This window comes from Moschus berezovskii, chromosome 9, assembly GCF_049115385.1.
Source record: "Moschus berezovskii isolate FMDL1 chromosome 9, NW_MosBer_1.0, whole genome shotgun sequence".
NCBI lineage: Eukaryota > Metazoa > Chordata > Mammalia > Artiodactyla > Moschidae > Moschus > Moschus berezovskii.
This window is the reverse complement of record NC_142468.1, coordinates 50,430,920-50,452,252: the sequence shown is the minus strand read 5'-3', so window position 1 is coordinate 50,452,252 and position 21,333 is coordinate 50,430,920. Positions and strand designations below refer to the sequence as shown.

The window sequence follows — 21,333 nt, the reverse complement described above, 5'->3', positions numbered from 1 at the left end:
TATAAGCTCTTTGGCATTTGAGGGATAGAAAACCAGAAAAAGAAACTTTATTATTTAATTTAGTTTGATATATAAAAATCTTCACAACATTGGACTCAGGGAGAAAAAAAAATAACAGTGAGGGGTGGTATCTTTGGTGTTAAAGTTAGAAACTGGAGCTTTTTCTAACTGGAAATATTTTACATCTATAGGCATAGTTTTTGTTCTTTTTGTAATAATTTTATTTTTCACTGTGCTGGGTCTTCATTGCTGCCCTAGCTTTTCTCTAGCTGTGGTGAAAGGGGGCTATTCTCTGCTGGTGTCTCATTGCTGTGGTTTCTCTTTTGGAGCACAGGTCCTGGGGCCTGCAGGCTCCAGTAGTTCTGGCACGAGCTCGGTAGTTGCAGCTCCCAGGCTCTAGAGCACAGGCTCAATAGTTCTGGTGCACAGGCACAGTTGCTCCATGACATGTGGAATCTTCGCCAATCAGGGATCAAAGATGTGTCTCCTACACTGGCAGGTGAATTCTTTGCAGTTGAGCCACCAGGGAAGTCCTATAGGCATAGTTTTTAAATCAAAACACCTCAATTCATGGTTCCCAATCTTGCCAAATTCAGACTAAAATTGAAGAAAGTAGGGAAAACCACTAGACCATTCAGGTATGACCTAAATCAAATCCCTTATGATTATACAGTGGAAGTGAGGAATAGATTTAAGGGACTAGATCTGATAGAGTGCCTGATGAACTCTGGACGGAAGTTCGTGACATTGTAAAGGAGACAGGGACCAAGACCATCCCCACGGAAAAGAAATGCAAAAAAGCAAAATGGCTGTCTGAGGAGACCTTACAAATAGCTGTGAAAAGAAGAGAAGCGAAAAGCAAAGGAGAAAAGGAAAGATATAAGCATCTGAATGCAGAGTTCCAAAGAATAGCAAGGAGAGATAAGAAAGCCTTCCTCAGTGATCAATGCAAAGAAATAGAGGAAAACAACAGAATTCGAAAAACAAGAGATCTCTTCAAGAAAATTAGAGATTCCAAGGGAACATTTCATGCAAAGATGGGCTCGATAAAGGACAGAAATGGTATGGACCTAACAGAAGCAGAAGATATTAAGAAGAGGTGGCAAGAATACACAGAAGAACTGTACAAAAAAGATCTTCACGACCAAGATAGTCACGATAATGTGATCACTGACCTAGAGCCAGACATCTTGGAATGTGAAGTCAAGTGGGCCTTAGAAAGCATCACTACGAACAAAGCTAGTGGTGGTGATGGAATTCCAGTTGAGCTATTTCAAATCTTGAAAGATGATGCTGTGAAAGTGCTGCACTCAATATGCCATCAAATTTGGAAAACTCAGCAGTGGCCACAGGACTGGAAAAGGTCAGTCTTCATTCCAATCCCAAAGAAAGGGAATGCCAAAGAATGCTCAAACTACCGCACAACTGCACTCATCTCACACGCTAGTAAAGTCATGCTCAAAATTCTCCAAGCCAGGCTTCAGCAATATGTGAACCGTGAACTCCCAGATGTTCAAGCAGGTTTTAGAAAAGGCAGAGGCACCAGAGATCAAACTGCCAACATCCGCTGGATCATGGAGAAAGCAAGAGAGTTCCAGAAGAGCATCTATTTCTGCTTCATTGACTATGCCAAAGCCTTTGACAGTGTGGATCACAATAAACTGTGGAACATTCTGAAAGAGATGGGAATACCAGGCCACCTGACCTGCCTCTTGAGAAACCTGTATGCACGTCAGGAAGCAACAGTCAGAACTGGACATGGAACAACAGACTGGTTCCAAATAGGAAAAGGAGTACGTCAAGGCTGTATATTGTCACCTTGCTTATTTAACTTATATGCAGAGTACATCATGAGGAACGCTGGGCTGGAAGAAGCACTAGCTGGAATCAAGATTGCTGGGAGAAATATCAATAATCTCAGATATGCAGATGACACTACCCTTATGGCAGAAAGTGAAGAGGAACTCAAAAGCCTCTTGATGAAAGTGAAAGAGGAGAGTGAAAGGTTGACTTGAAGCTCAACATTCAGCAAACAAAGATCATGGCATCTGGTCCCATCACTTCATGGGAAATAGATGGAAAAACAGTGGAAAGTGTCAGGCTTTATTTTTTTCGGCTCCAAAATCACTGCGGATGCTGATTGCAGCCATGAAATTAAAAGATGCTTACTCCTTGGAAGGAAAGTTATGACCAACCTTGATAATATATTAAAAAGCAGAGACATTACTTTGCCAACAAAGGTCCGTCTAGTCAAGGCTATGGTTTTTCCCGTGGTCATGTATGGATGTGAGAGTTGGACTGTGAAGAAAGCTGAGTGCCAAAGAATTGATGCTTTTAACTGTGGTGTTGGAGAAGACTCTTGAGAGTCCCTTGTACCGCAAGGAGATCCAACCAGTCCATTCTAAGGGAGATCAATCCTGGGTGTTACTTGGAAGGACTGATGCTAAAGCTGAAACTGCAATACTTTGGCCACCTCATGCGATGAGCTGACTCACTGGAAAAGACTCTGATGCTGGGAAAGGTTGGGGGCGGGAGGAGAAGGGGACGACCGAGAATGAGATGGCTGGATGGCATCACCAACTCGATGGACATGAGTTTGAGTGAACTCCGGGAGTTGGTGATGGACAGGGAGGCCTGGCGTGCTGTGATTCATGGGGTCGCGGAGAGTTGGACACGACTGAGCGACTGAACTGAACTGAACTGAATCTTGGGGAATTATTTAAAAAAATGTTGTCAATTGGTCTTGGTGGATGTGTCTTAGAAATAATAATTTAAATAATTTTTAATTATTTAATTAAATTTAATTATTTAACTAAATTATTATAGAAATAATAATTTTATAAAGAGGTCTATGTGATTCTAATATGCACAGTTAGGAGTGACAGATATTATATACTCTGGAATGAATTGAAAATCCTATGTAAGGGAACTTACTCTGAATTTTAGAAGCCACTGCTGTAAATATATTGCAGTTTTTCATTTTATGTCATGTTTTCTGTATATGTGTATTTTTACTTTTTCAAGTAATATCTTTATACTTCAGTATCTCAAATCTCAGGTAGTGAGGATATATACTGTATTTAAAAAGTCTGTGTGATATAGCTTAAGGGCATAGGCTTTGTAATTAAACCAGACCCAAGTTCTAATTACAGCCCCATCAATAATAAGGACTGAATCAGGAACCTTGTGTAACCACACCTAACATTAGTTTCAGTTCAGTTCAGTTGTTCATGGACTCTTTGCAACCCCATGGACTGCAGCAAGCCAGGCCTTCCTGTCCATCACCAACTCAAGGAGTTTACTCAGACTCGTGTCCATTGAGTTGGTGATGCCATCCAACCATCTCATCCTCTGTTGTCCCCTTCTCCTCCCACCGTCAATCTTTCCAGCATTGGGGACTTTTCACATGAGTCAGTTCTTTGCATCAGGTGGCCAAAGTATTGGAATTCAGCTTCAGCATTAGTCCTTCTAGTGAATATTCAGGACTGATTTCCTTAAGATGGCATGGTTGGATCTCCTTGCTGTCCAAGGGACGCTCAAGAGTCTTCTCCAACACCACAGTTCAAAAGCATCAATTCTTTGGCACTCAGCTTTCTTTATAGTCCAACTCTCAAATCCAGACATGACTACTAGAAAAACCATAGCTTTGACTAGACAGTCCTTTGTTGGCAAGGTAATGTCTCTGCGTTTTAATAGGCTGTCTAGGTTGGTCATAATTTTTCTTCCAAGGAGTAAGTGTCTTTTAATTTCATGGCTGCAGTCACCATCTGCAGTGATTTTGGAGCCCAAGAAAATAAAGTCTGTCACTGTTTCCACTGTTTCCCCATCTATTTGCCATGAAGTGATGGGTCTGGATGCCATGATCTTAGTTTTCTGAATGTTGAATTTTAAGCGAACTTTTTCACTCTCTTCTTTCACTTTCATCAAGAGGCTCTTTAGTTCTTCTTCACTTTTTGCCATAAGGGTGGTTTCATTTGCATATCTGAGGTTATTGATGTTTCTCCTGGCAATCTTGATTCCAGCTTGTATTTCATCCAGCCCAGCGTTTCTCGTGATGTACTCTGCATATAAATTAAATAAACATTTCTTCTAAGGGATTCTTGCCCACAGTAGTAGATATAATGGTCATCTGAGTTAAATTCACCCATTCCAGTCCATCTTAGTTCACTGATTCCTAGAATGTTTACATTCACTCTTGCTATCTCCTGTTTGACCACTTTCAATTTGCCTTGATTCATGGACCTAACATTCCAGGTTCCTATGCAATATTGCTCTTTACAGCATCGGACCTTGCTTCTGTCACCAGTCACATCCACAACTGTGTGTTGTTTTTGCTTTGGCTCCATCCCTTCATTCTTTCTGGAGTTAATCTCCATTGATCTCTAGTAGCATATTGGGCACCTGCCGACCTGGGGAGTTCATTGAGTTAGACAAAGCTGTGGTCCATGTGGTCAGGTTGTTTAGTTTTCGGTGATTGTGGTTTTCAGTCTGTTTTCCCCCTAATGGAGAAGAATAAGAGTCTTATTGAAGCTTTCTGATGAGAGAGACTGACTGAGGGGGAAACTGGGTTTTGTTCTTATGGGTGGGGCCATGCTCAGTAAATCTTTAATCCAATTTTCTGTTGAAGGGCAGGGCTGTGTTCCCGCCCTGTTAATTGCCCTGAGGCCAATCTACAGTGGAGGTAATGAAGATAATGGCAACCTCCTTCAAATGGTCCCATGCATGCACTGCTACATTTAGCGTCCCCAACCTTGGAGCAGGCCTCCACCAACCCACGCCTCTGCTGGAGACTCCTGGATACTCATGGGCAAGTCTGGGTGAGTCTTGTGGGGTGACTGCTCCTTTCATTAGTTTACTTATTAGGTAAACATTCAGTTCAGTTCAGTCACTCAGTCGTGTCTGACTCTTTGCGACCCCATGAATCACAGCACGCCAGGCCTCCCTGTCCACCAACTCCCAGAGTTCACTCAAACTCGTGTCCATTGAGTCGATGATGCCATCCGGCCATCTCATTCTCTGTCGTCCCCTTCTCCTCCCACCCCCAATCCTTCCCAGCATCAGAGTCCTTTCCAGTGAGTCAACTCGTTGCATGAGGTGGCCAAAGTATTGGAGTTTCAGCTTTAGCATCAGTCCTTCCAATGAACACCCAGGATTGATCTCCTTTAGAATGGACTGGTTGGATCTCCTTGCAGTCCAAGGGACTCTCAAGAGTCTTCTCCAACACCACAGTTCAAAAGCATCAGTTCTTTGGCGATCAGCTTTCTTCACAGTCCAACTCTCACATCCATACATGACCACTGGGAAAACCACAGCCTTGACTAGACGGACTTTTGTTGACAAAGTAGTATCTCTGATTTTTAATATACTATCAAGGTTGGTCATAACTTTCCTTCCAAGGAGTAAGCGTCTTTTAATTTCATGGCTGCAGTCAGCATCTGCAGTGATTTTGGAGCCCAAAGAATAAAGTCTGACAGTGTTTCCACTGTTTCCCCATCTATTTGCCATGACGTGATGGGACCGGATGCTATGATCTTAGTTTTCTGAATGTTGAGCTTCAAGCCAACTTTTTCACTCTCCTCTTTCACTTTCATCAAGAGGCTCTTTAGTTCTTCTTCACTTTCTGCCATAAGGGTGGTGTCATCTGCATATCTGAGGTTATTGATATTTCTCCCGGCAGTCTTGATTCCAGCTTGTGCTTCTTCCAGCCCACCGTTCCTCATGATGTACTCTGCATATAAGTTAAGTAAACAGGGTGACAATATACAACCTTGACGTACTGCTTTTCCTATTTGGAACCAGTCTGTTGTTCCATGTCCAGTTCTAACTGTTGCTTCCTGAACTGCATATAGGTTTCTCAAGAGGCAGGTCAGGTGGTCTGGTACTCCCATCTCTTTCAGAATTTTCCACAGTTTATTGTGATCCACACAGTCAAAGGCTTTGGCATAGTCATTAAAACAGAAATAGATATTTTTCTGGAACTCTTGCTTTTTCCATGATCCAGTGGATGTTGGCAATTTGATCTCTGGTTCCTCTGCCTTTTCCAAAACCAGCTTGAACATCTGGAAGTTCACTGTTCACATATTGCTGAAGCCTGGCTTGGAGAATTTTGAGCGTGACTTTACTAGTATTTGAGATGAGTGCAATTGTGCGGTATCTATTTATAAAATTAGTTTACCTGTTTATAATATCAGGTCTTTATTAGTACTGTGTGAAAACTACTTGTTTTAATAATGTGCCTTGAAGTGCAGGTTTATTTAAAATATGACTGTGACTTCCAGGCGATGCTAGTGGTAAAGAACCCACTTGCCAGTGAAGGAGACTTGAGAGAAGGGTTTGATCCCTGGTGGAAGGATCACCTGGAGGAGGGCATGACATCCCACTCCAGTATCCTTGCTTGGAGAATGTCTTGGATGGAAGATCCTGGCAGGCTACAGTCCATAGGGTTTCAGAGAGTCAGGCACCACTGAAGTGACTTAGCACGCACACTTATGGCTGTTATTTAGTGTGAAAGGTGAATAACTTCAAGTTCAGAAATGACTTTCCCAAGGTTTTGTAGCTAAATAAATGTGTGGATCTTCTGGAACCCAGTTGTATTGATCTTTCTGAACTATTTAGAAGACATTAAAAGTTCTATGTTAGATAATTACTTTAATCTGTTATTGTTGAATAATATGTACCTGCTCTCTGAAATTGTGAGTTGTTTCCTAAGAAAACTTTTAACAGTATTAACTTTATACTTCTGTTATCTGTTTTAGAAAATGTAAATGAAATTTTTACATTTTTTAAGTGTAAATATTTGAAGAAAATATTTTATCATGCTTGGTTGCAATTAAGTAATGTGGCATCACTGATTTTTTTTTTGTTTTTGTATTACACATTAAGGTTCAAATACAGGTATCTGCCTCTTAGGCCTTAAATTCTAGGAGTGGTTTGAGTTACTTCAGTATTTGTTTCCATAACAATTTTTTTTTAAACAACAGTAATAATTTATTTAGTGACACACTGGCCATTTGTGAAGTTTGTAGTAAGGAAGGCTTATGTCTTCATTTCAAAACTAAGAAAAGTTTTTATTGAGGTATAGTTGATGTACAATATTCTATTAGTTTCAGATGTACAACATGCTGTTAGTTTCAAGTGTACAGCACAATAGTTTAAAATTTGTATATATTGTGAAATGACCACCACAGTAAGTCTAGTTCTAGTCTGTCACCATATGTCATTATAGAATTTTTTTCTTGTGATGTGAAATTCTAAGATGTCTCTTAGTAACTTTCACATATGCGGTACAGTGTTATTAACACAGTCACCATGCTGAACTTCACGTTTTCATGATTTATTTATTTTATAACTGGAAGCTTGTATATTTTAACTCCTTTCACCCATATTTTTGTTTCTGTAACTTTTTATGGACAAACCCGTTTCAATAGAAAAGTTAGTAGTAAACCAAAATTCTTAAAACTTATTTATACCTTAATTTATAAGTACAGAACAAACAAAACCTGTTTCTATTTTTAAATACTGTGTATTTTGGTGGAAAAACTTCAAAGAGAGACGAGTGGCATACTGTACTTTGATTTTTTTCTCACCTGCAAACAGTATGCTGCTGCTGCTGCTGCTAAGTCACTTCAGTCGTGTCCGACTCTGTGTGACCCCATAGATGGAAGCCCACCAGGCTCCTCCGTCCATGGGATTTTCCAGGCAAGAGTACTGGAGTGGGGTGCCGTTGCCTTCTCTGGCAAATAGTATAGGTTATATCAATAAGAACCATACTGTATACCCAGATATGTATTTCTCTTTTATCCCTGAACATTCTACTAAGAATATGTCATTAGCTATTTCTCAAAAACATATTAGTGGTTGTATGATAGTCTGTCATTTAATTTATTTAGCCATTCTTTCATTGTTGGACATGAAGATTTTTAATTTTTACTGTTAAAAAATGCTAAATTATCCAATAAACATTTTCATTTCCATACCATAAATTTTTAAAGTAGAATAGTTGAACAAAAGGATGTGAACTTATATAAAGCTTTTGATAGCTACTGCCAAAATTTTCATGCAGAAAAGTTATACCTAAATATAGCCTCTATTTTGCCAGTAGTATGTGTTTTCATTATTTTTTAATTCATGAGTTTTAATTCAAACTAATTTTAGACTTACATGGAAGTAATACAATATACCCCTAATGGGAAGTAGTTTCCCATACTGATGTCTTTTTACTTAACATAACTAAATTGCAGATCTTACTCAATTTTACCAGTTTTTTCATTAATGTCTTTTTTTAATTCCCAGGATTCTATTTAGGATCACACCTTACAGTTTATTTCTTCTTAGTCTCCTCATATTTTTCTGCAATTACTTATTCTTTGTCTATTATGAGCTTGATACTTTTAAGAGAAGTGGCAGTTATTTGTACTGTTTAACTGCCATTGTCTTTATTTGCATTTCTTTGACTAAGTTGAAAAAAATAGTTTTTGTATGTATTGGTCATTGTTTTTTGCTTTTGAAGTGCCTCAGTTTATGTCCTTTGCCCATTTTTCTCTTAATTTTTTCTGTTTTAGCCTTTAAGTCTTGTTAATCTTAGAGCTTTTACTTGCTGTATATTATGACCCATAGAATGGTCCAAAAATCACTCTAATGAGAGCTCCCTCTTCAGTGATGATCTTATGTATATAGCATTGGGATCTATTTTGTGTGTGTGTGTATCAGAGTATTTAATATATAATAATTTTGGAGTACATATATACACCTAAATTATATTGACCATATTTTTCATGATTATTTATACTAATCTATTTAGTATTATATACTATTACATACCCTATATGTTTGTGCTAACGTATAAATTTATACTACCTGATGTTTGACTATGTTATGATTCTTTTCATACTTTTTACTATTCTTTTCTTGATATCTTGCTGCTGAGACCACCCTTTGCCCTGATGAAGGGCTGAAGATTTCCTTGAGCCCTAAGGCCTCAAGAAATGGAGTGGATGTCCCAGATCATTCCTATAAACAACTTCCATTCTAAACCCTGTGTGCCTAGCTTTCTTACTTGTTCATCCTGCTGACAGTTTGTATGTTTGCCCTATGAGATGGGAGATTGCCTGGATCAGCATGACTTTGCATAGGATGGTGGGAAAAGTGGGGGATTCATTCTTTCTCTTCCTGAGACTTGTCTTATAAATTTTGCTGATAAAAGCGATTCCAAAACTCGTACCATGTGATATGTTCATCCCTAACCTTGATGTACCATACTGCAGAGTAGTTCCCAGTTTGTTTGCCCTGACATTTTATCTGTGGGGTTTATAGAGGAATAGAAGCTTTTAAACTTGTATTTATGTCAGTATGTTTACTCTTTTTTCCCTTGCTTTTACCCAAAGATTTTTATAACTTCTGTTATTTGCTCCTTGATAGGAATTCTGCATTTTTAGTGACTCTCTGAAGTATATCAGTCTTACTGATTTGAAATGGGTTTGTATGTTTCTTTGACCTTGAAAAAAATCGGGCTGGAATTTTTCCCTAATTTTAACTGGCTAGTCAGGGATAAGCCAACTCTCAGTAATAATTTCAGAGAAGGCAGTGGCGCCCAACTCCAGTACTCTTGCCTGGAAAATCCCATGGACAGAGGAGCCTGGTAGGCTGCAGTCCATGGGATTGCTGAGAGTCGGACACGACTGAGCAACTTCACTTTCACTTTTCACTTTGCTGCATTGGAGAAGGAAATGGCAATCCACTCCAGTGTTCTTGCCTGGAGAATCCCAGGGATGGGGGAGCCTGGTGGGCTGCTGTCTAAGGGGTCGCATAGAGTCAGACACGACTGAAGTGACTTAGCAGCAGCAGCAGTAATAACTTGCTTTCAGTTTTAGTAGATATTAATTTTGGCATAATAGTTATAATTGCCTTGTGTTTTTTAACTCATTAGTAATGGAGTCATTAAAGGTTATCCTTATAATATTGGCATACAGATACATTTCCCTTTACAAAAGTTTGTGAAACAAAATAATTATAACTTTGTTTGACTACATGTAATGTTCTTCCTTTGAAATATTTTAACAGGGTTATGTAATGAACTCATCACAAGTTGTTTCTAATAATTCTTCAGAGTTACTGTTTGACTTGACCCAAGATTCAGGATTACCACATTACCAAGGAGGACCAGGACTTTCTATAACAGGTTGGTTTTAGCACTTTTTCAAAAAATTAGAAAAAACTTGGTGAATATGCATATGAAATTGACTTTCTGTTTTGAGGTCTGTGCCTTCATGTTAAGTTTTTCACATATTGTAGGGTGTAATGGCACTAATAGTTCCTGAATGCCATTTTGGTGGTTTTAAATGAAATCCTATTTAGTAATAGAATGTTATATTTCTTCCTGTTAATTAAGTATGCTAACCAGCTTTGACCTTGTTCTCACTTGGCATTAAACATGGGCTGAGAAAAATTTTTATTTTATTTTTGCTTTGTTTTATTGGAGTATAGTTGATTTACAATGTTATGTTAGTTTCAGGTGTATAACAGCTTGATTCAGTTATACATTATATATTTTCATTCTTTTTTAGATTCGTTTCTCATATAGGTTATCACACAATACTGAGTAAAATTCTCTGTGCTGTACAGTAGGTCCTTGTTGGTTATCTGTTGTATATATAATAGTGTGTTTGTGTTCATCTCAAGCTCCTGGTTTATTTCTCTGTCCCCATATTATCTTTAGCCATTAGTTTGTTTTCAGTATCTGTAAGTCTGTTTCTGTTTTGTGAATAAATTTATTTGTATCTTTTAAAAATTATATTCCACATATGAGTGATATTTTGTATTTGTCTTTGTCTGACTTACTTCACTTAACATGATAATCTCTAGGCCATTCATGTTGCTGTAAATGGCATTTTTCTTTGTTCTTTTTATGGCTACTATTCAATTGTATACATGTACCACATCTTTATCCATTCCTCTGTAGATGGACATTTAGGTTGCTTCAGTGTCTTGATTATAGTAAATAGTGCTGCAGTGAACATTGGGGTGCATATATCTATTTGAAGTATGGTTTTCTCCAGTAATATGCCCAGGAGTGGGGTTACTGGGTCATATGGTAACTCCGTTTTTAGTTTTTTAAGGAACCTCCATACTGTTCTCCATAATGGTTGTACCAATTTACATTCCCACCAACGGTGCAGGAGGGTTCCCTTCACACTTCTCTAGCATTTATTGTTTGTAGACTTTTTGATGATGGCCTTTCTGACTGGTGTGAGGTGATACCTCTTTGTAGTTTTGATTTGCATTTCTCTGATAATTTGTGATGTTGATAAATCCCTTGTTTGTTGGTTTGTTTACAAATATATTTTCTCCCATTCTGTTGGTTACCTTTTCATGTTGTTTATGGTTTCCTTTGCTGGACAGAAGCTTTTAAGTTTAATAAGGTCCCACTTGTGTTTTGTTTATTTGTTTTCATTACCAAAGGAGGTGGATCAAAAAGACATTGCTGTGAATTATGTCAGAGTGTTCTGCCTGTTTTCCTCTGAGTTTTATAGTGTCCAGCCTTTCATTTTAGGTCTTTGATCCATTTTGAGTTTATTTTTGGATGTGGTGTTAGAGAATGTGCTAAGCTGTCCAGTTTTCCTAGCATTACTTACTGAAGAAACTATCTTTTCTCCATTGTCTATTCTTCCTTTGTTGTATATTAATTGACAATAGGTGTGTGGGTTTATTTCTGGACTTTCTGTTCTGTTGCATTGATCTATAGTTCTGTTTTTGTGAAAAATCTTAAAATAATTTCTTTAAGTTAAGGAAGTTCTCTGATACTCTCTATTCTCTGTAGAAAGAAATATTTATTAGGTTCTGTAGCCACTAGTATGGAAGAGTGTATGATTATAGTTAATAATTTCTCAATTAGGTTAGTATGTTTATATTCAAAAAATGATTTAGATATAAAGTACGATTATAGAGTACTGTTATAAAGTGGCTGCACTAAATATTTCTTTAGTCAGTACTCAGTAAATGCCCATTAAAGGAGTAATGAAGTTTCCCTGATGAAGAAGAGTTACCTTTATTATATACTATGATAAAAATGTCCAGTATGCTACTGGGTAAAAGCAGAGGGCAATTACTTATAACTCCAGAAAGAATGAAGTGGCTGGGCCAAAGTGGAAATGAGGCTCAGCTGTGGTTAGATCTGGTGGTGACAGTAAAGTCTGAAGCTGTAAAGGACAATATTGCATAGGAACCTGAAATATGAGTCTGTGAATCAAGGTAAATTCAGTCAGTTCAGTTCAGTCACTCAGTTGTGTCTGATTCTTTGTGACTGTTTGGACTGCAGCATTTCGTTGAGCTTGCTTAAACTCATGTTCATTGAATCGGTGATGCCATCCAACCATCTCATCCTCTGTTATCCCCCTTCTCTTCCTGCCTTCACTCTTTCCCAGCATCAGGGTCTTTTCCACTGAATCAGTTCTTCCCATCAGGTGGCCAAAATATTGAAGCTTCAGCATCAACCTTTCCAATGAATATTCAGGACTGATTTCCTTTAGGATTGACTGGTTGGATCTCCTTGCAGTCCAAGGGACTCTCAGGAGTCTTCTCCAACATCACAGTTCAAAAGCTTCAGTTCTTCGGCACTTAGCTTTCTTTATGCTCCAATTCTCCCATCCACATATGACTACTGGAAAAACCATAGCTTTGACTAGATGGACCTTTGTCGGCAAAGTATTGTGTCTGCTTTTTAATATGCTGTCCAGGTTTGTCATAGCTTTTCTTCCAAGGAGCAAGTGTCTTTTAATTTCATGGCTGCAGTCACCATCTTCAGTGATTTTGGAGCCCAAGAAAATAAAGTCTGTCACTGTCTCCACTGTTTCAAGGTAAATTAAATGTGTTCAGGCAGGACATGGCAAGAGTGAACATTGACATATTAGGAATCAGTGAACTAAAATGGACAGGAACGGGCAAATTTAATTCAAATGACCATTATAACTATCTGCAGGCAAGAATCCCTTAGAAGAAATTGAGTAGCCCTCATGAAAGAGGGCTGAAATGTAGCATGTGGGTGCAGTCTTCAAAACAGCAGGATGATCTCGGTTTGTTTCCAAGGCAAGTGATTCAGCATCACAGTAATCCAAGTCTGTGCCCCAATCAGTGATGCCAGCGAAGCTGAAGTTGACCAGTTCTGTGAAGACCTACTTCTAGAACTAACTCCAAAAAAAGATGTCCTTTCCATCATAAAGGATTGGAATGCAAAAATAAGAAGTCAAGAGATACCTGGAATAACAGGCAAGTTTGGCCTGGGAATACAAAATGAAGCAGGGCAAAGGCTAACAGAATGTCCAGAGAACATACTGGTCATCAGTCATAGCAAACATCTTTTCCAGCAACCTAAGAGATGACTCTACATGTGGACATCACCAGATAGTTGGTACTGAAATCAGATTGATTATGGTTTTTGCAGCCAAAGATAGAGAAGCTGTATACAGTTAGCAAAAACAAGACTTGGAGCTGACTGTGACTTAGGTCGTGAGCTTCTTATTGCAAAATTCAGGCTTAAATTGACGAAAGTAGGGAAAACAACTAGGCCATTCAGGTTTTGGGAATTCCCAAGTAGCACTAGTGGTAAAGAACCTGCCTGCCAATGAAGGAGACATAAGAGGCACAGGTTCGATCCCTGGGAAGACCTCTGGAGGAGGAAATGGCAGCCCACTCCAGTATTCTAGCCTGGATCAACTCCCTTAAGCAGAGGTGATGAATAGATTCAAGGGATTAGATCTGGTAGACAGTGCCTGAAGAACTATGGACGAAGGTTCATAGCATTGTACGGGTAGCAGTTTACGAAAACTGTCGCAAAGAGAAAGAAATGGAAGAAGGCAAAGTGGTTGTCTGAGGAGGCTTAACAGATATCTGAGGGAAAAAGAGAAGCGAAAGTTAAAGATATACTGCAGTGAATGCAGAGTTCCAGGAAATAGCAAGGAGAGACAAGACCTTTTTAAATGAACAATGCAAAGAAATAGAGGAAAACTATAGGGAAAGACCAGAGATCTCGTCAAGAAAATCGGAGATTACAAGGGAACATTTCATGCAAGGATGGGCATGATAAAGGACAGAAACGGTAAGGACCTCACAGAAAGAGAAGTGATTAAGAGGTGGCAAGAATACCAACAGAAGAAGTATACCAAAAAAGTCTTAATTACCATGGTGGTGTGATCACTCACCTAGAGCTGGACATCCTGGAGTGTGAAGTCAAGTGGGCCTTAGGAAGCATTACTACAAACAAAGCTAGTGGAGGTGATGGAAATCCAGCTGAACTAGTTCAGATCCTGAAAGATGATCCTATTAAAGTGCTGCACTCAATATGCCAGCAAATTTGAAAACTCAGCAGAGGCCGCAGAACTGGAAAAGGTTGGTTTTCATTCTAATCCCAAAGATGGGCAGTGACAAAGAATGTTCAGACTACTGTACAATTGTGTTCTTTTCACATGCTAACAAGGATATAGTCAAAAGTCCTTCCAGCTAGGTTTCAATAGTATGTGAACCGAGAACTTCCAGATGTACAAGCTTAGGTTTTGAAGAGGCAGAAGAACCAGAGATCAAATTGCCAACATTCGTTGAATCATGGAAAAAGCAAGGGAGTTCCAGAGAAACAGCTACTTCTGTTTCATTGACTACGCAAAAGCCTTTGACTGTGTGGATTACAACAAACTATGGAGAATTCTTAAAGAGGTGGGAATGCGAGACCACCTTAACCTGCCTTTGGAGAAATCTGCATGTCAGTCAAGAAGTAACAGAACTGGACATGAAACAACTGACTGATTCAAAATTGGGAAAGGAGTATGACAAGGCTGAGTATTGTCACCGTGCTTATGTAACTTAAATGCAGAGTACATCATGCAAAATGCCTGGCTGGATGAAGCACAAGTTGGAATCAAGTTTGCCAGGAGAAATATCAGCTACGTCAGATATGCCGATGATAGCACTCTAGTGACAGAAAGTGAAGAGGAACTAAAAAGCCTCTTGCCAACGGGCTTCCCTGGTGGCTCAGAGGTTAAAGCGTCTGCCTCCAATGCGGGAGACCCGGGTTCAATCCCTGGGTCGGGAAGATCCCCTGGAGAAGGAAACGGTAACCCACTCCAGTATTCTTGCCTGGAGAATCCCACGGACGGAGAAGCCTGGTAGGCTACAGTCCATGGGGTCGCAAAGAGTCGGACACGACTGAGCGACGGAAGGGTGAAATAGGAGAGTGAAAAAGCTGGCTTGAAACTCAGCATTCAAAGAAACTAAGATCATGGCATCCAATCCCATCACTTCACGGCAAATAGAAGGGGTAAAAGTGGAAGCAGTGACAGGTTTTATTTTCTTGGGCTCTAAAATCACTGTGGATAGTGACTGCAGCCATGAAATTAAGAGATGTGTGCTCCTTGAAAGCTATGACAAACCTGGACAGTATATTAAAAAGCAGAGACATCACTTTGCCGCCAAAGGTTTATATAGTCAAAGCTATAGTTTTTCCTGTTCAGTTCAGTCCAGTCACTCAGTCGGACACTTTGTGACCCCATAGACTGCAGCACGCCATGGTTTTTCCTGTAGTCATGTATGAATGTGCGAGTTGGACCATATAGATAGTTGAGTGCTGAAGAACAGATGCTTTTGAATTGTGTTGGAGAAGCCTCTTGAGAGTCTCTTGGACTGTAAGGAAAGCAAACCAGTCAATCCTAAAGGAAATCAGCCCTGAATATTATTGGAAGGACTGATGCTGAAGCTGAAGGTCCAATATTTTGGCCACTTGGTGCGAAGAGTGAGTCATTGGAAAAGATCTTGATGCTGGGAAAGATTGAAAGCAAAAGAGAATGGTGCAACAGAGAATGTGATGGTGAGATAGCATCACTGACTCAGTGGACATAAATTTGAGCAAACTGTGGGAGATAGTGGAGAACAGAGGAGTCTGGCATGCTACAGTCCTTGGGATTGCAGAGTCAGACATGATTTAGTGACTATAAACAGCAAATTCTTCATTAGCTTAAAATAATGTAGTGTGTTATGAAATAAATCTAATTGAAAATTCTTTGTACAGGGAATTATGCTTTGTATACTAGTATTTTGATATATTTCAAATATTTAAAATAGTGATTTGAATACAGATTTGGGGGAATTTTTGGTTTATTCACTAATAAATAAGTGTGGAAAATTTAGGAAACGTTTTCCCATTTTTATAGTAATATCAGTACCTAAAATGTTTTTCCATTTATATAATATTTAGTTGATGTTCATTTCTTAGGGTGTTTCACCTACATATTTTAAAAAATCTAGTTACTAAAATAGGTAATAACCAGAAGAAGCAAGGAGAAAAATTATTGTCTTAAGTCTGATTTTACAAAACACATGGACCATATTTATAGAAAAACCTGAGTTCTTGAAACGACTTGGGACTAAGAACAATGACTCCTGCTCTCCTAGCATTTTAAAACTGCAGAGCAACTTAAAACTGTAGTGTTAAGCTGCTATTAGGATTTTTGTAGTCTGTAGCACGTCTTTACACTTCAGTTTTCTCAGATTATTGAAATGGAAATGTTATTTTTCTTATTTAACGCATTCATTCTCCAGACCTGCAATCAGCTATTTATAGACAATTTTAATTGTTGCTCTCTTTTACTTAGGACTGTCTGAAAACCAAGTAAGATAAATAAAATGTGAAATGCTTTGTAAGCTTTAAAGGGCTCTACAACAAATATCTGTTATGAATAGTAACAGGTGTATGTTCTCTAGCATGATTAATTGATCATGGTCTAGTGATCATGGATGTTTGGAAAGAACTGAGTTTGATTTTGAATGAGAATAGGATTTTTACTGGCAGAGATAGAGCTGTTGAGTATAGGAAATAATGGAAGTCAAAGATAATAGAGATAAAGGGTCAGAATTTAAAACTCTCAAATTCAGAGTAATTTTGTTTTTTGTGTTTAAAAAATTCTTATCATAAAACAGTCTGTTTGTACTATCTAGCTGTTATATAATCAGAATTTTAACCCAAAATGTCCCTATTCATTAACTTTTCAAGTAGCCTAAGCATCTCACAAGAATGCTATTCTGATTTTACAAAAGCTTTCTCAGGTACTTATAGTGTAGCCATCAGTAATCACATGCTTTGAAGATAGGAAAAAAAAAATCATTTTTATGTTATCTCAAAGGATGAAACAGAGGAGCTAGGTACTGTAATACCCGTATTTTCTGGGCATATTTTCCCTTATTAAAAAAGCAGACAGATGAATCTGTTAGAATAATTTTTGCCCTTTAAAGTATGTTAAGATGTAAAATATCTTATTAGTAATGACAAGATACTATCCTTTATTATTGAATGCTTTCTGTGTTCCAGATGTTGTGTTGGTTGCTCTTAAAAGTTAAGATATGAAAGGGTTTTTTTAGTAATGATAATAGCCTTCATTTATTATTAAATGCCTTCTTTATACCAAATATTGTGTTGCATGCTTTATTTTTAAATGCACTATCTTACTTGATCTTAAAAGGACTGAGTATAAGGTGTTATAACTCTTACTTTACAAAAGAAGAAACTGAGGCTCGGAGAAGTTAATTAAATTAGCCAAGAATACATAGCTTATCAGTGACAGGGCTTTGATTTGAACTTAACCTGTCTGATTTGAAAGCCTGGAATATTTTTTGCTTCTACTTTCAGTGTACAGTTGTGAGAGCATTAAAATATTATGTGCAGTTTTAAAATCCTTGTTACCAAGTACAGTGTGTGTTATTTTCAAAAAGAATTTTTACTCAGCCTACTTAGAGCCTATTTCCATTTCTCTTGCTAATCCTCTAAGGCTACAGTCCTTTAGGCTTTAAGGTTATAGTTTTCAAACTAAAACTTCACTTAGGAATGAAATCCTTATAAAAACAAAATTTTATTCAAAAGTCTAATAAATAGCATATAAAATCACAATTTCTCTGTCAAACACACCCAGTTTATTCCCTAAGGAAGAGCCCTTTATGCTCTGGGGAAGCTAAATTTAAAACCGTTGTATAATCTTAACTCTTTCTATTATGAGCCCTTTCACATGAATGTGTGAGGTTTTAACATTCAGGATTAGCCATTTCAACTTTGTGTGTAAGAATGAATGGACAATATAACCTTAAGCCATGAGTTGTTCAGTCACTCCGTCATGTCCAGCTCTTTGTGACCCCATGGACTGTAGCATGGCAGGCTTCCCTGTCTTTAACCATCTCCCAGAACATGCTCAAACTCATGTCCATTGAGTAAGTGATGCCAGCCAATCATCTCGTTCTCTGTTGTCCCCTTCTTCTCCTGCCTTCAGTCTTTCCCAGCGTCAGGGTCTTTTCCAATGAGTCAGTTCTTTGCATCCGGTGGCCAAAGTATTGGAGCTTCAGTTGCAACATCAGCCCTTCTAATGAATATTCAGGATTGATTTCCTTTAGGATTGACTGGTGTGATCTCCTTGCAGTCCAAGGGACTCTCAAGATTTTTCTCCAGCACCACAGTTCAAAAGCATCAATTCTTTGGTGTTCATCCTTCTTTATGGTCCAACTCTCACATCCATACATGACTCCTGGAAAAACCATAGCTTTGACTAGGTGGACCTTTGTCAGCAAAGTAATACTGTCTCTGCTTTTTAATATGCTGTCTAGGTTTGTCATAGCTTTTCTTCCAAGAAGCAAGCATCTTTTAATTCACAGCTGCAGTCACCATCTGCAGTGATTTTGGAGCCCAAGAAAATAAAGTCTGTCATTGTTTCCACTGTTTCCCCATCTATTTGCCATGAAGTGATGGGATTGGATGCCAGGATCTTCATTTTTTGAATGTTGAGTTTTTTGAAACCCATGAGTAGACTTAACTTTTCATTAGACATTTTAAGTTGTTAAATAAAAAGCTTCTAAAATGTCTCTCTAAAATTTTTTTTGAAACAAACTCATTTACTTAAGCATCTAAAGTTAATTCATTTGTGGGAACTTAGTTTGGCATATGCTTGGTATTTTAAGTTTTTTTTTTTTTTGCTTGACATATTTTGCTCTGCCTTCTTTCATACTAGTTATTTATGTATTTATTTGAAGCCATATTTATTATTTTCCCACATAGAAAGGTACTTTATGAACTATTCGAGTATATATTGTATATAATAGATATTTTGTAGTTTTTTTTTATCCCCTAACTTTAAATCACATCAATTTTTGTCATTATTTATTGTTACTTGTATGATATGTTGATTATATTACTTTTGACTCCAAAGTATTTTTTAATTTAGCTCCAAAGAATTTTTACTTAGTTGTAAGCAATATTCTGAAGACTTTAAAAATATTTTTTCACTATTTAAATCATTGTAGGTATGAATGAAAGTTCATTTTTATCAAAACGTCCTTCTACTTCTGAAGTAAACAGTGTTAACCCAAAAAAGTCTAAACCCAGTGAAGGTGTTTCTGGAACAAATTCCTCAGCTGTATTTTCTTCGGTTAAATCTCTTTCAGTGACATCTCCCCAGGCTATGCCATCAAAAGGTAAATATGAAATGTGGCATATAAAAAGAAATTATAGTATTTGTATATGAATTATAGAAATTATAGTACAAATGATTAATAGTGGTTATTGAAGGTTAAAAAGTGATGAATTTTGAATCATATATATTTTGAATTTATTTTAGGTACAAATACTTCATCAAATCAGTCTAAAAATGGAACACCTTTTCCAAGAGCCTGTCCAAAATGCAATATTCATTTCAATCTTTTGGATCCTTTGAAAAATCACATGAAGGTAAAACATTTTCAGAATTTCATTTTAAAAAGGTTTGTAAATCCTTAAAAATACTGATTGATTTGTAGTAAATATAATGATTTGTTCAGCTCTTGAGATAAATATTCTTATGATATTTTCATATAAAGTAAAAGTTCATATTCATAATCATTGTTTTCATGTAAGATGAAGATCCCCTGGAAGAAGGCATGGCAACCCACTCCATTTTTCTTGCCTGAAGAATCCCCATGAACAGAGGTGCCTGGCGGGCTATAGACCATCAGGTTGCAGAGAGTTGGACGTGACCTAGTGACTAAGCACAGCACAGGAAAAGATTTTAAAATTTCTTCTGAGTCATCAAATTTTAAAAATCAAGTTCATATATATTATGCCTACTTATTATATTCTAATTTTAAATGAAAATAATGCATTATTCAAAATATCTTAGTTACTACCTTATACATATTTGAAACTTCTTAAAAATAGGCATTTTATAATGTGTTTAATGTTTCATATAATGGCCTCCCAGGTGGCTCAGTGGTAGAGAATCCACCAGAAGACATAGGAGATGAGGGTTTGATCCCTGGATTGGGAAGATTCCCTGGAGAAGGAATGGTAACCCACTCCACTGTTCTTCCTGGAAAATCCTGTGGGCAAGGCAGCCTGGCGGGCTGCAGTCAATGGGGTTGCAAAGAGTTGGACACTGTTGAGCACGCATGCATGCAGTATTTCATATAAGTCAACAGTTCCTTTAGTTATCTTTTTTGTTCATGCTAACATGTGCATGTCATGTTACACAATGAAAATATTAGTTTTACATTAATTTCAACACGCAGACATAAACTCCAAATGGTAGAGCATTTCATATGAAGTCATTGTTTTAACTCAGTCCAGAATATAGTTTGTGTAATTATTATAAATTGAGATTCTTATTAATACAAGAAGCTTCTGAAATTGGAGTTTAAGAAATTTTCAAAGTACAAATGAAATAGGTTTAGGTAACACTTCACTTAAAATATTTTAGTAGGTATTACAGTACCCTGCTATGTCTGTGTAAAGATAGCCTGTATTCCTCTTCTGTGCTAGGTATAAATGGAAGGAAGGGGTAAGGAGAAGAGACAAAACAAAAGGCAGTGTAGATCATGTGGAGAAAAGAAGGAAGAAGGATGCAATGGTACGGAAATATCTCAGGAAAGATTCTTGTTCACTGTTTCAGTGATTGACAGATCTCTTGAGATTGAGTATTTTATGAAAAAGAGAAGTAGAAAAAAGTAAAGGAACTTCTTTAGAAATTCAGACATTTACATACAAAGCTGTATTTGGTTTGTCACTACTTTTAACTTATGTACTCTATGATAATTGCACTTTGTGCTTTGTTTTTATATGAGAATTAACCTGTAGAAATGCTTTCAATTTTGGTATTTGTGTAATATCTTGAGATACCTGGGTTTTTTTGTTTGTTTGTTTATTTTGCATTTTGGACATGGGGAAAAAAGAAAAGTGTAAATTCTTTAGTTATGTTTAATTATTTGAGTAGGTAATATAGTCATATGATTCAAAATTTAAAAGTTTACAAGGGCATACAAATAAAAACTTACCCTTGTCTCTTATTT

At 37.5% G+C, this 21,333-nt stretch overlaps 1 protein-coding gene across 5 annotated transcripts in view; it reads left to right on the top strand.

The window, feature by feature from the left end:
* The window catches only part of ZNF280D (zinc finger protein 280D), a 133,817-nt gene that overhangs the window by 33,052 nt on the left and 79,432 nt on the right, over nt 1–21,333 (top strand). For all 5 annotated transcript variants that reach the window (XR_008687354.2, XM_055437343.2, XM_055437340.2 and 2 more), the window contains 3 exons: nt 10,060–10,177; nt 19,318–19,488; nt 19,632–19,741. Coding sequence is in view for 4 of the 5 variants with exons in the window: in XM_055437343.2 (XP_055293318.2) it covers nt 10,060–10,177; nt 19,318–19,488; nt 19,632–19,741 (399 nt within the window). In the remaining variant the exon portion in view is untranslated. The remainder of the gene's footprint in view (nt 1–10,059; nt 10,178–19,317; nt 19,489–19,631; nt 19,742–21,333) is intronic.